At 46.3% G+C, this 16,431-nt stretch overlaps 1 protein-coding gene across 2 annotated transcripts in view; it reads left to right on the forward strand.

The window, feature by feature from the left end:
* The first annotated feature begins 6,000 nt into the window (after nucleotides 1–6,000).
* LOC147613384 (serine/threonine protein phosphatase 2A 57 kDa regulatory subunit B' theta isoform-like) overlaps nucleotides 6,001–16,431 on the forward strand; it is a 51,164-nt gene continuing 40,733 nt past the window's right edge. Inside the window, exons 1-2 of one of the 2 annotated variants that reach the window (XM_086782726.1) lie at nucleotides 6,005–6,313; nucleotides 6,419–7,960. In XM_086782726.1, the coding sequence (XP_086638852.1) occupies nucleotides 6,725–7,960 (1,236 nt within the window). In that variant the 5' untranslated portion in view covers nucleotides 6,005–6,313; nucleotides 6,419–6,724. Of the gene's footprint in view, nucleotides 7,961–16,431 lie in introns of both variants that reach the window. The other variant, XM_086782725.1, reaches the window with a different exon arrangement.

Here is a 16,431-nt window from a genome sequence, read left to right on the forward strand (position 1 = left end):
TGATTTCTAATTGGGCGACGTCATGAGGTTGCGGAATACACCACATGACACTTTGGAGGTATTGTCCCCAATTATCCGCTAACTTCCGATGAGCATCAATGGCTCCTACATAACTAAGCCATTCTGCAGTGGATCTTTCCTTGTTTATTGCAGTGCGTACATTAGCTCGATAGCGTTGGCGCTTATGTCTCGTTTTCTTCTTACCAAGTTTTTGATTTTTGTTTCTATCAGATTCGGACTCACTTGGTCGATCTTCACTTTCGGATGAACTGCATGAGGTCACTGTCCTAGGCCTTGAGCACCTTGCTTCCACATTTGGGTGAATATTTGATTCATTCCTCCCATCAGGCTCAGAGTCAGTTTGTTCTTGAGATTCAGTTTGTTCTTGAGATTCATACTCAGAGTTACATTGGTCAGAGTCTTCGCTACTGTCAGTTGAGTTTGCCACTTTCTTACCATCAGGAGTCAAGTGCATAACACCTATCATGTTTATTCGCAATAACGGTGGCATATCTTGCCCCTCAGGTGTTACCCAACTTGTGCCTCTATTTCCCCATGTGTCTATGGTTGCCGCTAGGTGTACCCAATCCACATTATCCGACTCAGTCATACTCGGTAGGACATCCATATAAGGAGAATCTTTCCCATCATCAGTCTCTTTTTTGCATGTATAGCAATACCTTAATGGGACGGAGTGAACAGTGGTATCCGATCGATTATCGATGATAACCTTGCTTCCTAAAGGATGCGCACGACCATTCTCAAGATCAACTCGAATGACAGAGTCCTGGAATTGTAGATAGACATGGTTTTTCGACCAGTCATGCACCATTTGTGCTTCCCTCATGAAAGGACGTCCTAAGATCATTTGATATGACATAGGATGCTTGGAGAAATCCATTACAATGAAGGTATGTCTTACCTTGTATCCCAGAACCTTGATCTTAAGGTCCCTTAACATTCCAATAGGTTTAGCAATAGTTCCGTTTGCCATCTTAACCACTATGTTTGTGACTTCGAGGTGAGGTCTCCCCATGGATTCCCAACAGTTTTTAGTCACAATGCTCACTCCAGCACCACCATCAAGGATTCCCTTTAGAGTTAATCCCTTGGTAGTAATGGGGAGGGTTGCATTAGATTCGTCACCTTCAAAGTACTGTCCCAACTTGTTAACAGGTATTTCAACGACCGAATCTTCATCTAAGTTGGGTTGTAGATCCCAATGCTCCCCTTCATCTTGAAGCGTGTCGGGTCTATCCATATTTGCAAATTGTGGTAGCCCCGCCTTTAGGTCTCCATTGAGAAATGCCCGAAGAGCTAAGAATAGCTCAGGATCTCCGCCGATGTGCTCCCTTGATTTGGTTGCATCTGAGTAGCGATCTTCTGTAGCCTATTAGGGCACTCCGCTATACGATGCGGTCCACCACACTCGTAACATTGAAGAGGTGGTCTCCTTGCCAAGGTATTAAGGTTTTTCCCTCTTGTGGCGAGAGCAGCCGCTTGATATACAGGCTTGACTTGCCCGAAATGATCCTCCATGTAGTACTGGGGAATCATTTCAAACGTATCAATCCCATATGGAGCAGTGGGGTCTATCTCCTCTTCAAAATCCCCACACGCACTATGTGACTCACAACCCATCTGGTTTATTGGGGTAATCCTTGGATGTGGAGGTTGTGGTCCTAGCACTGGCGGTGGTAACGGCACAGATTGGACTACATTCGGATTCCTTGGAACTATATGCTGTGTGACGGTTGCTCGACAGGTTGTGCAGGCATTAACGCGGGTACTTGAGGTGTGTTTGACCAGGCCAGTGGTGCCTGATTTGCCAACATTCGCTTAAGTACTAGGCAATCTTTAAATTGATGGCCGTACTTACCACATGCATTACAATTCCCATTGAATTTGACTCTAAATGTGGGACATTCACTCGTGCTATGTGGTCCTAAGCACACCGAACACCATTGTTGCTCTCTCCTTGGGTACATATGGCTATTTTGAGGAGCTCGATTACCCCTAAAGTATTCTTGGAGAGCCTTAGTAAGGTCGATTTCAGATATCTTGGGCTCCTTGGCAATAGGTTTCACCGTCATTGGCTCGTGCCCAGACACTTGCGAACTAACGGATTTTGTTTCCGAAGACACCTTTTTACCTGCAATCATCAAGTTGTCTTCTAACTGGATTGCATTGGCAGTGATTGCTTCCCACGTTGTAAGACCTCTAATGACTAGGCCATTGTAAATGTCCTCGTGGCGCAATCCTCGGATGAATCTATCGAGCAGTTGGTTATTATTGAAGCGCTCATCGGGAGTGCAGCGAGAATTTAGATGCTTCAATCGACTTACAAAGTCTCTCACTGACTCCCCTTCCTCGCGTTCAGCTTTTTGGAGTTGAGATGCTACTCCCCAAAAGCACACCCTCACGTATGTATTCTTTCAAGAACAATCTCTTGAGAGTGGGGTAGTGAGTGCGCTCTTTAACCCTTAAGGTTCGGTACCAATCTCCGGCCTTCCCACTCAAGGTTAAGCCTAAGGCTTTACACTTATGCAGCTCATTGTGTTCTTCCAAGGAATCACACACGTGTTCAAAGACTTCAATGTGCTTCCTAACATCCTCGTTACCACTGAAGTTTTGAGTGAGCTTAGCCACTTGTACTGCCTTGCTTCTAGGTTCTCTCTCAGGCATACCCCGCATGTTTTCCACAATAGATCGTCCGATCGTCTGAGCAAACGCTGCGAGATCACCTAGGTGAGCAGGCATAGCTGGTGGAGGCACTTCTGGGATAGCCTGGCTGATAGGAGTTGGCGTTGGTCTGAGTATGTTGGCAAATGACGTAGGATATGATATGTGACTAGGCCTAGCTCCTCTTGGATAAGGGTTGTGATAAGGTGGTTGTGGAGCATACGCCATTGGCATACTAAGAGGCGTAGGAGCTACATAAGCATGAGTAGCGATAGGTACATAGGGTCGATAGGCACTGGCACGCACTGTTGTAGGTACTGTTCCACTAGGTAGCGGTGTCGTACTAACTACAGTGGTAACAGGTGCGCTTTCTATCAGCATTGGGGTAGGCATTGTGGATTCCTTAATGGAAAGTTGAGCCAAGGTTGGAAAGCTAAAGTTACTGCTCGTGGGCTCAACCTGCATTGAGACTCCAGGCGAAACAACATACGAAGGGTCTATGGGACTCACCGAGGGAGTCTCCAATTGTGATAGGGTTGGTTGTTTAGCCTTGCCCGTATCCAAAAATCTCATAGGGCGGCCAGTGGAAACTAAGTTCACTCTCCTATTTTGCCTCTCAATTTGGATAATTCTATGAATAACCTCACATATCATTTGTTGTTGCTCCTCTAGATTAGTGGCGCTAGATGTAGATCGTAGGACTTCTAACCAACCTACATGGTATGTGTAACCCGTGTATAGGTCAGTTAGAGTCTCTGTGTGTAGATCATATTCCCAATTTTCATTGAGAAATATCCCATCCAGACTTGGTGTGCCAAACGGTTCTCTTGAAGTGGACGCAATGTCACTTCTTATGGATTGGCTTCTAGGGACCTCTACTTTAGGAAGAGCATCGGAATGTGGTAGCTCAGTAGGGCCCTCACTAAATGAAGTGGGTAGAATATCCACATGGACACTCTTTGGTAGGGTAGGGTCCACATAAGATGTGAATGGCGAATCTACTACCCCTCCTTCCTCATTTACTTTGCTTGTCGCATGTTCAGAGCGTGTAGCTCTACTAAAGGTCTCTATTAGACGACTAAACATGCTAGATCCGGGTTGTGGGGCCCACACTGGCATGTTTTGGCTTATCTCCTCAGGATTCTTGGTAGGGTGCCCTTCCATGGCTTCTGAGTCAGAGGACGAGTCACTATCCACTATTCGTGGATCTTGGGTTGCACTCCCTTGGGTTCCAGCCGAAGGCCAAGATGCTAACGTGGAGGGATGGTGTGAGCCTGCGTAGACTGAAACGCTTTCTAGTGGCTCAGGCTTTAGCACCCGACTAGAACGTAGATGCATGTGACGTGGTTACCCCACGTGCGTTGGTAACTACCCTTGAAGCCCACACAAGTGGTTTCTTGGGTATTTCGCACCCCGTTTTTACTTGTTTTTAGATTGTTTTTAACTCGTTTTTGACCCCCTTACTTACGGTCGAACTTGGACTAGGGTGTGTGATAGCTCGGAACGAGCGTATCGTTTAAAGGATCCTAGCGTGCTTTACAGCACCGTGTTTGCCTATCCAGAGCTCCTGTGGTCCTCAAAACAGTCCGTTTTCTTATGGGGGAAGGGGCAAAAGCCTATTTGCTTGTGGGGAGGAAAGGGTGAGGGCTTTATCCCACATGCTCACTTTACTCCTTGAGGAGTGGGCTACATATAGACCACAACTTCCCGTAAGTTCTCACTTGAAAGAAAGCTATGGAGGCTCACTCTCCTGTATATACATATCAAAACATCGAGGCCGGGGTCATGGGTCACTTGGGGTTTCTTCTTTTCAAATTTTTTTTTCTCCAATTAAAAAATCTTTCCTCTCCACACGTTTGGTTTTTTGCTGTAAAAATAAAATTTAATTTTTTATTTTTTATAATTTTTTTTAAAGATAAGTTTTCTAGGGTTTCTTTCTGGGGTTCAGCCTTGGCTGCGGCGCAGTTCGCACACAGCACAGGTCTAGGGATTCAGAAATCCCCTCTCACACGTAGAAAACCAAATAACAGAACGCACGCCCACACGCGGAGCGGAAAAATAACAAAAGAAACAGAAATGCAGAAGACAAATTGCAAAACACAAAAACACCTCAACAACAAACACACAGTCGCTTTCCTACAGTGTAAATTAAACTTCACGCAGCAGCCCGAGCTGCAAACTGGAGCTTGGTGCAGGGCAACTCCACGGCAACGGCGCCAAAAATGTGCGCTTTTGCCGCACAGGTCGTAGCTGGGGACTTGCCGAACACCGTATGCGAGCCACGAATGGCTGCAAGCATACAACCAGGAAAGCAAGCTCAAACAGAATGCAAAAAGGTGTGTCACTCACCGCTTAACTGCCGCCTTGAAGGATTCCCGCGTCGCAGCCGTGAAGGAGGAGCCGCCGTCGCCGCTCTACCGCCTCGCCGTGCCGCCGTCGTGCCGCTACACAGTGCTCGATCGCTCTCTCACTCTCTCTCTCTCTCTCTCTCTCTCACACACACACGCACGAGAAGGAAACCAAGGAGATAAGGCAAGAGCACTCTTGTATTCACAACACATGAGAATGAGGGTTTTAGGGTTACATTTGACTCTTATAGGTGACTTGGCCGTTCACACTTGGGCGCCCATACATGGCCGGCCGATCCTAACCCTTATCCTACTGATATTCAAGGCGCGCCTCTCATCGGCGATCACCCAATCTCTTTATCCTTGACATATGGTGCCGACAAGCCCGGCCCATGACTCAGAATATTTAAATTTACATGACGTAAAACGTAGTACGTCTCCATGTCCGTCATAAGTTAACAGTATACATACATATATACATGTATATATATGTATGTATACATACATATGTATATACATATATGTATATACATATGTATGTATACATACATATATATGCATATACATATGTATGTATACATATATATATATGCATGTATGTATATATATACATGTATATGTAAATATGTATATATGTATGTATGTATATATATACATGTATATGTAAATATGTCTGTATATATATATATATATATATATATAGATAGTGTATATATATACATACATATTTACAAATATATATATATACATACACACACATATATATATATAGATAGTGTATCTACATATATATATACATACATACATATGTATATACATATATATATATATATATATATATATAGAGATAGTGTATCTAACCTTCCCTATAAGAATTATATAAGAAGAAAATGTGCACTACTACATTTCTATTTTGTTTAACTTAGCTTCCTTGTTTGTCTTAAGAAAAAGGGCTACCCAATGACAGTAGTTACATTTACAAATAACTTCGATCCAATAGCTAATCGGAACAAAACTGCTATCATATGTCATGTGTATGTGTGCTGTATATGCATCTTGCTTCGTCGACATCGTCAGAGCCTAGTTGCAGTTTCCTTTCTGCAAAAAGAATAAAACTCCTCCCTCCATCGCCATAGCCATCCCTTGCATTTTCTTCTGTCTCAACCCTTCCTTTCCGGAACCCTTATATAATCTGTCCCTTTGCTCTGCATTTCGCTGTTTCATTGCGATCGTCCGGCTTTTGGATTCTCCTCTCGCCATTGCCGTCCATGGTAGCCTGCAAGGTATGGGCTACCTCAGATCTCATGCCTTTTCGAATTTTCGTATCATTTTTCTGCTCTGGCCGCCTGGCCTGTTGTGGAAGGCACTTAGGGTTTAGTCTTCTGCAGCCTCTGCAGAGCTAGAGGGCATGCTCCGGGCATGGAATTCTAGGGTTCGCAGGCAGTGGGATTTTAAGGTTTTCAGGGGTTGCAGGTGCAAGAGGCAGTGGGGCTGCAGGAAGTGGGATTCTAGGATTTGTAGGTGTTGCAGGCAGTGGGATTCTGGGGTTTGCAGGTGCAGAAAGCAGTTGAACGACAGGGTTTGCAGGTGCAGGGGGCGGTGGGATTCTAGGGTTTGCAAGTGCAGGAGGTAGTGGGATTCTAAGTTTTGCAGGTGCGAGAGGCAAGTGCACGTCACCTTTAGCAACAACAGGCATGTTTGCCAGAATCATCAAGCCGAAGAATCGGAGATCTTCAAAATCGGAGAGCAGTGATGGCGGGGGTTCGGATGGAACAACAGCTCCATCAGCAGCAAATCGAAATGCAGGCGGTGCTCCAAGATCAACTGCAAACCTTAACGGTACACGTGGCAGTGTTCCACCCTCACAAACTTATGCTGCTACCCCTGCTCTTGCCCTTGCCCCTCCCCCTAGTGGGGCTGCAGTACCTAGATTTTTTACTGGCAGAGAGAAGTCCCTCTCTAATGGCGTGGCCATGGAGCCTCTCCCTTCCTTCCGAGATGTCCCAAGCTCAGAACGGCAAACCCTCTTCCTGAGGAAACTGAGTCTTTGCTGTGTTCTGTTTGATTTTACTGACCCTACCAAGAGCACGAAGGAGAAGGAGATCAAGCGCCAAACCCTGTCGGAGCTTGTTGATTATGTCACGGCAGGGACTGGCAAGTTCACGGAACCGGTGACTGAACAATGCTTCAGAATGATCACCATTAATCTCTTCAGAGCCCTGCCAACTGTGGGTCGTGACAATGCAGGCTCTGAAGGTTTTGATCCTGAGGAAGAAGAGCTTGTCATGGAGCCAGCTTGGTCACATTTGCAGCTTGTCTATGATTTCTTGATGCGATATGTGAATTCTACTGAGACAGATCCCAAAGCAGCAAAGAGATACATTGATCATTCGTTCGTTCTACGTCTGCTGGACCTATTCGACTCTGAGGATCCACGAGAGAGAGAATCTTTGAAGACCATCCTGCACCGAATTTATGGCAAGTTCATGGTGCACAGGCCCTTCATTCGCAAGTCTATAAACAACATATTCTACCGTTTCATCTTTGAGACAGAGAGGCATAATGGCATTGCCGAGCTTCTTGAGATTCTGGGAAGCATCATCAATGGGTTTGCTCTGCCACTCAAGGAGGAGCACAAGCTGTTTTTGGTCAGAGCTCTCATTCCACTGCACAAGCCCAAGTGTGTGGCTATTTACCACCAGCAACTGTCATATTGTATCACTCAGTTTGTGGAAAAGGACTTCAAGCTTGCAGATACTGTGATCAGAGGGTTGCTCAAGTACTGGCCTGTGACCAACAGCCAAAAGGAGGTTTTATTCTTAGGAGAGTTGGAGGAGGTATTAGAAGCAACTCAGCCTGCTGAGTTCCAGCGTTGCATGATACCTTTGTTCAGACAAATTGGCAGGTGTCTGAACAGTTTACATTTTCAGGTTAGTGTCAACCAGATAGTACGTATTGACTTCTTTGTTATAGGACCTTGCTTTCTGGTTTTTCCTTTCTGTATGCCTGTGTTGATTCTCTCTTATGCAGTAATGTGTTTTAACTTTTGGTGAAGTTGATAGCTTGAGTGTTTTGGAAACTTCCTGGACTCAAATCAGGTCATATTGAGGACCTGGTCTTATGGTACATGAGTGGTAGCGAAAGCACATCAATGATGACTAAGGTGTGCATTTAATTACTGATTTGGAAGAGATTAAAAGTGAGATAGAGAAGAGGTAAAAAGCTTTGCACGGTAGACAATATGGGGTCCCAATCACGCACTTGGTCCCAACCGTTGCTAGTGTATTTGCTTGTATTGCTGCAAGAGAATGAAGTTCAAAGATGGGCTGAATCTGCCCTAACCAGCAACTGGCCTCAATTGGTGTGATTTCCACTAAAACTTCTACCTTGACTTGTTGACTGCCTGGAACTGTGATGAACAGGCCCCTTGCTGTAGGTGGCCAAGCTCTTGATAAAGTCACAACATTTTGCTATTGCAACCGATAAAGCTGCACAATGCAGAAGCAAAACATAGGAGAGGAGGAGAGCAAAGGAGAGAGAGAGAGACATCAGAATGAAAATCATGTTATGGCAATATCAGCCAACAAATGGTGTAGAACATGTGCCTATGAATAGGTGAGATGATAATCAAGTGAATAGAGGAGGCCCCTTTATATAGTGATGCTAGGAAGCTGGCCGATTGCTCCACGACCTACTAAACAAGGAAATAAATGGATAAAACCTCATAAGTAGGCATTCCTCAGATGCACAATTTCTAACATCCCCCTCTTTAGCTCATAGTGTGCTAAAAAGTCCAAAGAAGATAAGCTAATGAAGATGCAACCATGGACCCTCCAGTACTGCTCACCTCAGAGAGAGCACCCGCCAACTAGTTTCCTTGAAACACAATGCCACCACGAACAACAAATAAATTTTTCTTGGCTCCGAATTCCCACATAAGTGTGCAGTGAACTCCAAGAATAAAATGATGAGCTGCTGGACACACCACGCCCATTATCCCCCAACACCACGCCCATTATCCCCCACCAGTGGACTATGAACACATCACGTCCCAAAAACCTCGAACAATGAACTTGGAACTCAACCAATCCATAATCTCTGCTACACCAAGCAATAGACGTGGAACACATCCAGTCCATAGCTGCAAAATGAACTTCTCTCGCCATATATTTTTAAGGATCCCATGCACCAGAAATGGAGCTACTAACAGCCCCCTCCCTCGCCCACAAGCCTCCTCTGGTTGGAAGCACATCGGGGAGAACTATCTGCATAACTATAGAAGTTGACCATCCGGGTCCTCCCTGGCTTTTGCATCCTTGGGGACTCGAGAAGTACCATAGTCATCATCTTGTACAATGTATATGATCATTGCCCTTCTTTGAAAGCTTGGTCCTGGCTTCTGCTGTGTAGAGGGGGTGTTAGAATTGTGCATCTCAGTGTTCTAGGGCTTTTACCATTTATCTGGGCATTTTATTGTATTTCTCCTATTTATTTGTCCTGTGAGCAGTCAGCCAGTCCTAGAGGTAGTCGGCTAGCTCACTCATGCACTATATAAGGAGTTCCCCCATTATTCACTATTTCATCCACTTCCCTTGCACATAGTTCAACACTCAGTTGCCATTGTAAAGCTTTACTGCTGTTATAAAAGGTGATCTTGTCCAACTCTCTCATTCTACTTTGCACTCTCATATGTTTACTGTTTATGCTTCCGCTTGTGCTATCTCCTTCATGGTATCATACGCTTAGGTCCAGGTGCCCTATCTCCTCCTGGCTGAAGATCAGCCATAGTGGCTGCGTTTTCACACACTGCTGCGTTTTCTGGTCCAGCCAGCCCTTCTTGCTGCCGGCCAGTTTGTTGTCTGTGTTTTCTCCTACAGAGGCAAGCCGGCTTGGTTTTCTGGCTGCGTTTTCTTCTACAGAGGCAAACGTTGGAGTTTTGGCTGCAAATTCTGCTCCAGCATCAGATTTGGTGTGTTCTCTTGCATGTGGAGTTGCCAGACAAGTGGCTGTACATTTTCTTCTTCCTCCATGAGTCCCTACCCTTCCAGTAGGCGGTTCCTGGATCTTGAATTGTTTTGCTAGTGTCCCACCTCTTTCTCTCTACGGTTTGAGAGGGGGCTGATTGTTCCTGGTGCCTTGCTTCGTTGGAAAGCACTTGAGAGAAGTGTTTGAGAGCTGAGATTTGTTCTTTGTTGCTGTGGATATGGCTCCCCCCTGTACGAACAAAGATGACAAGTTGAAAGGACCCAACTACGTTCATTGGAAGCTTCAGATGCGGATCTGGTTCATCCACAAGGGTTTGTGGGACATTGTTTAGGGCACTGAAAGGAAGCCCGAGCATCCTCAAAACTCTAGGAGGTGGACTTAAGATCAGGAGGATGAATTTGCTATGGAATTACAAGACCGGGAGAATCGAGACTCAAAGGCGCTTTCTATGCTCGTGCGGACCATCACCGAGGAGGTCTCACCGATAGTGCAAACTCTCACTAGTGCTCATTAGGTAGGGTCAAAATTGGAGGATCTCTTTGCATGAGATTCATTGATGAGGGCAGTTACCTTGCAGGGACAACTCTACGGCTTGTTATTTCGTGAAGGCAATTCCATGCAGTCTTTTCTCATGAATGCCAAGGTTATCCATGACCAGTTACTGGCTATGGATGCTGCTTTGTCCTCTTCTCAGTTGGTTGCTTTTATTCTCATGAATGCCAAGGTTATCCATGACCAGTTACTGGCTATGGGTGCTGCTTTGTCCTCTTCTCAGCTGGTTGCTTTTATTCTCACCAAGCTTCCTCTGGACTATGATGTTATTTCTCGATCTTTTCGGTGCCAGGTCACATCCACTCAATTGGATTTTGATGATCTTAGCTCTTTAATTTTGGAGGAGAAGTCCGTTCTCATCTCACAGGGTAAGTTGAAGGTGTCAGTGAGCAGTTCTGACTAGGCACGTTCCACAGTTCAAAGGAAAGGTGTCAGTGAGCAGTTCTGACCAAGCACGTTCCACAGTTCAAAGGAAAGGTTAGAGTTGCTCTGTCTCTTGCGGAAAAAGAGGCCATTTGTACAAGGATTGTTTGTCCAAGAAGAAGGACAAGACCAAGGGCAAGGCTTTATCTCAGAGAAAAGGCAAAGACATGACACAGGATGGTGATACAGATTCTAGTACTACTTCTACGGCTCCCAGGGCGCTTCCGGCTCAGGAGACCCCAGATGGTGTGCATCTTTAGTACACATGCAGTTTCCCCCCATGTACTTCTAGCCAGAAGAGGCTTGTGGGTGGGAGAGGGGGTTGATTACAGCTCCACCTACTGGTGCATGGGGACCGTGATTCGGAGTTCCGTAGACATCTGGCAGGACATGGTTATGTTTGGTACAATAGAGATTATGAACTGGATCTGTTCCAAGTTCACTGTTCGAGGCTTTTGGGACGTGATGTGTTCTGTCCATTGTTGGGGATTATGGGCGCGGTGTGTCCTGCAGCTCATTATCTATTTTTGGAGTTCACTGCACACTTGTGTAGGAATTCGTGGCCCAGCAAAGTTTCTTGCTGTTCATGGTGGCATCTTGTTTCAAGGAAACAGGTTGGTGGATGCTTTCTCCGAGGTGATTCCAGTATTCGCGATGCTGGAGGGTCCATGGTTGCATCTTCATCGACTTATCTTCTTTTGACTCTTCCACACTATGAGCTGCAGAGAGGGTGTTAGAATTGTGCCTGGGGCTTTTACCATTTATGTGGGCATTTTATTGTATTTCTCCTATTTATTTGTCCTGTGAGCAGTCAACCATCTCACTCATGCACTATATAAGGAGTTCCCCCATTATTCACTATTTCATCCACTTCCCTTGCACATAGTTCAACACTTAGTTGCTGGCCATTGCCATTGTAAATATAGTTGCAATGAAACGCGTTTCATTCAGTTTGAATGAAACGAAACGTTTCGTAAACGTTTCATAGGAATGAAACGCGTTTCATTTGTGTCCACTTGGGAATTGTACGATTTAAGCGTTTTCTATCCAGATTCTTTAGTTTTAACTTGAAAACATGTTTTAATGTGTAAATGATGTATGTTTAATATTGTTTTGCAGGGAAGGCAACATATTTTTTACATATTATAAACTTATATATAAAATTTGGGACCTGTAACCCCCTGTTTTGTATGAAACCTTTTTGAAATGTCTGGGATTTGAAAGAAACGTTTATGAATCGCGTTTCATGAAATGCCTGGCAACTATGATTGTAAAGCTTTATTGCCATTATAAATGGTGATCTTGTCCAACTCTCTCATTCTACTTTGCATTCTCTCATATGTTTACTGTTTATGCTTCCGCTTGTGCTATCTCCTTCAGGTCTTACAATCCTTGGCCAAATGAACCTGCTTTCCAGAAGCGTAGCAGTGACACCGTCCTGTTTGTTGCACTGCAGCGAGTGCCTGATCCTGTCCACTAGGAGGGAACCTTACCTGCTCTTGAGAAACAAGGATAGATGCCTCCTCTAAGAGGGAACCCATACCCATGACCTTTGCAAGCAAGCCTTTGTGCCACTGATGATCTGAACACTCCACAACCAATCTCCAACACACTTCTCCAACAAACTCCAACGCCACGGAAGGAGAGGACTAATTAGCCCCTCCGAGAACTGAGGTAGAGTGGGACTGGACTGCAGTCATAGAAACATGGGACGGGGAACGGGACGGGGACGGGGCAAAAGGCCGTCCCGGGGACGGTGAAAAAAACGGCAATCTGAAAACGATTGTTTTTTTGCAAATTTTTTTAACACACTTGATTTACACTTAGAAACCAAGACATTAAGCACAAAATTGCACCAAAAAGAGAAGAAATGCATAGTCGTATTAGCAAAAAACTATAATGGGGCGCCGATGGCGTGATAAACAAAAGTGAGTGTACAATCTAAACAAAAATGCCAAATGGCATAATGGAAGGCCCAAGGAGGGTGTACACTCAAGGCAAAATGACTAAGTGCCAAGATACAAGATTGCTAGCAAAAAAGTGGGGCAAGAGTCGAGACTCGAGACTCTAGACTCAAGAGACTAGGCAAGAGGCTGAAAAGGGTGAAGATCAATCGTGACCTCCTCAGTGAAGTCCTCCATAGGCTGGTCCTCAAGTGGAGGGGGAGGGGGAGGTGGGGGGGACAATGCCTCGGGCACAACCTCAAGCTCCTCTAAAATCTCGGCCCTCTGTTGATCAGAGAGATGTGGGTCTTGCTGTGCCTGCTCCCATTCGGTGAAAGGATCTGCCTTCTTTGTCAAGCCCTTGCAAAGCATTCGCAAGTTGGCACTGACAAATACCAAATCATTTGCACGCTGTACACCAAGGCGGTTCCTCTTCTTAGAGGCAATGTGGCTATAAACTGACCAGAGTTGCTCTAGGCAACTGCTACTGCAAGCCTGCGAGAGTACGCGCACAGCAAATTCCTACAACTTTGGAGTTTCCGCACCATAATCCTCCCACCAAAGTGCAGACCCTATCTTGAAGCGGTCCGCCTGTGCATCTGCCAAACCAAAAGCCCCCTGCTTCTCTCTATAAATCTGCAATTGGTCCTTGATTGTGCGGCGATCCTCCTCACTAGTGTAAAGGCGATCCAAGGTTTGTCGAAGGCCTTTGCTCACCTCTTTGTCCTTGTGTTGCCCTTTGCCTTGAAACTCAGGATCAACAATGTAGGCAGCAGCATGGAGGGGAGAGTGGTAGGCTTGCCACCTTTTCAAACATAGGGATTTGACCTGTTTATAGTGAGGCTTGACTTTGAACATTGCTTTTAGCTTCTCTGTCATGCGATCCATTGCCTCGTACACTTTGCCAATGCATGGTTGAGTGGAATCCACTACCCTAAGGAGATCAATAATCGGTTGCACCATCTCCACAAGCGCCTTGGCCTCCTCCCACCATGCCGAATCGTCCGCCCTTTCCCTGCAAAATTTGCCGACCGTCGTGGAAGCCTCTGAAGTGTGTGCAAACTCATCACTGAGGAAGAGTCCCCTCAATGCCCCGCTACATGTACACAAGCGGCCTAGCATGAGAAAGTTGAATGCAAACCTCGTCTCGGAATACTTAAGAAGAGAGAGGCTTGACTTCTTGGAAAACTCGTGCTGCACCCTTTGATGGTTGAGGACAAAGGTCACTATTTTGTTGGCACCCTCAATGACAGGTGCAACCCAATCCAAGGCCCCTATGTCTTTGATAAGGTTGTTGAGGCAATGGGCCATGCAAAAGCACACGGTGATGCGAGGATAAGTTGCTTGGAGAATTGTCCCCGCCGCCCTATTTGCCGGTTCTCCATCCGCACATATGGCAATGACATTCTCCGCCCCCACCGTCTCTAGTGTTGTTGCCCACTCCGCAGCAAGTATCTCGGCACTCTTCCCTGTCCCGGAAGCATCATGGGAGTCGACAAAGTATGTCTCCCCTCGTGAGTAGGCAACAACTCCATGGATGGAGCGCTTTCTAGTGTCACTCCACCCATCAACGACGAGGGTAACACCATTTTCAGCCCATTGCTCTTTCATGTGGTTGGCCGCCACCTCCACGCTTGCCTTCTCCTTCTCAAGGAGAGAGGTGCGGATGGTCTCCGAAGAGGGGGGAACATAAGAGGGTCCATACTCCGCTATCAATTTGCACATGGCCCAAAAGTATGGAGATCTATCCAAAACACCATATGCAAAACACAAACAAAATTCAGATTTTTACCATCATTTAGTCTTTTAGTCTTTAGAGCATGATATTTGAATAGTACATGAGCATAGTGCCAAGGACTTACCGTGCCGCCCGAAATGCTATGTGGTCATGAAAGAAGAATCGTGCCACCGCCATGTCCACCTCCTCTTTCAATTGAGGGTTCCAATTCTCATCAAGAGTACTTTGGCGTCCCCCGGGAAGCGGATGCCTCTCTTGATGAACGAGGTACATGCGGCGTTGATGTCCTCACAAAGGATGTGGGGTCGACGGCCACTTGAGGATTGCGTTTTGCCAACTCGGCTGCCTCATAAACCACAAGCTTTTCAAGGAGCTCCTTCTTCTTCTCGGTCAAAACCTCCTTGCAAAATTGCACTTCGTTGCCGGGCTCATGCAAGAAGTGAGCACGCACTTTGTGGGCACCGCCGGTTCGCTTGTAGCCGCAAAGCTTACATACCCATGGTCTTGAACCACCCCCTTGACCGTATTGCGAGCACTCTACCTCATCCCACCAACTCCATCGATGTACGGCGGGCCTCCTCCTTCGTGATGGAGCGGGTGTTGAAGTGGTGGAGGCGGCGGCGGACCCGGGTTGAGGAGAGGAAGGGGTTTGAGAAGAGGATGCCATAGTGATAGAGTAGAGCTTGAGATGGATGGTAGAGCTTGAGAAAGAGTCAAGACGGAGAATCGAGATGGAGATGTTGGAGAAGGAGAGCTTGGACAATGGAGAAGGAGAGCTTGGAGAGGGAGAGCTTGGATGTTGGAGAAGGAGAGCTTGAAGAGGGTGAGCTTGGAGAGGGAGAGCTTGGATGTTGGAGAAGGAGAGCTTGGAGAGGGTGAGCTTGGAGAGTGTCAAATTCCCACGAATCCCCTCGTGATCGATCTTGGTTCGAAACTCGAATCCTGCAAACAAACGAACAACAAACAAGCAAGGGGGTGCAGGCCTGACTCACCTCCCAACCATGACAGCCGTGGGCAAGCCCACAGTCTTGGCTGTCCCCACCGAGCCACAAGCTGAGCTAACTAGGTTGACGTACCGACCAATCTCCTCCTCGTGACGTCCCATACCGCCACGAAGCTGCCCTCGCGGGCCTCGAGACTGTTGCTAGCCTCGGCTGCATAAAGCAGGTGCACGTCTGCACTAGATCCAGGCTCCAAGACCATAGAGCTCTCAAACTCGCGAGACTCTCTATATGCAATAACTAACCTTGGCCACCCTTTTATAGGCTCTTGGCCGGTCATCGGGCGTCCACACTTGGCCGCCCGTCCGTCCATACTTGGGTGCCCGCCCGTTAGTATTTCCCTAACTCAGCTCGTCAATCAGCCTGCCTAGTTCCAAGCTTCCCCAAGCCTCGAAACTAGTCTTGCATGCGTATAGCACACGGTAGATACCCACTGTGCACATGACATACTCCCCTTCCTCTAAGAGCTCACTCCTGAGCTCACTAAAAAGCCAGGGTAATCTCTCTGAAGAGAAGTCAATGTCTCCCATGTAGCGTCCTCCTCAACACGATCCTTCCACTTGATCTTGTATTCCGTGATAAGCGTACGACGCAATCTTCTTTCACGAAATCCAAGAATCTTTTCAGGTTCTTGTGGAACAAATGTCATATCCTGGACATCTATAATTTCTTGAGGAGTAACTAACTGATCTGCTCCACCCAGTACTTTCTTAAGTCTACTGACATGAAATACAGGATGAACTTTCACATGAGAAGGC

The sequence above is a fragment of the Cibotium barometz genome, chromosome 44 (assembly GCF_041138505.1).
Source record: "Cibotium barometz isolate CiBa-2024 chromosome 44, ASM4113850v1, whole genome shotgun sequence".
Classification (NCBI taxonomy): domain Eukaryota; kingdom Viridiplantae; phylum Streptophyta; class Polypodiopsida; order Cyatheales; family Cibotiaceae; genus Cibotium; species Cibotium barometz.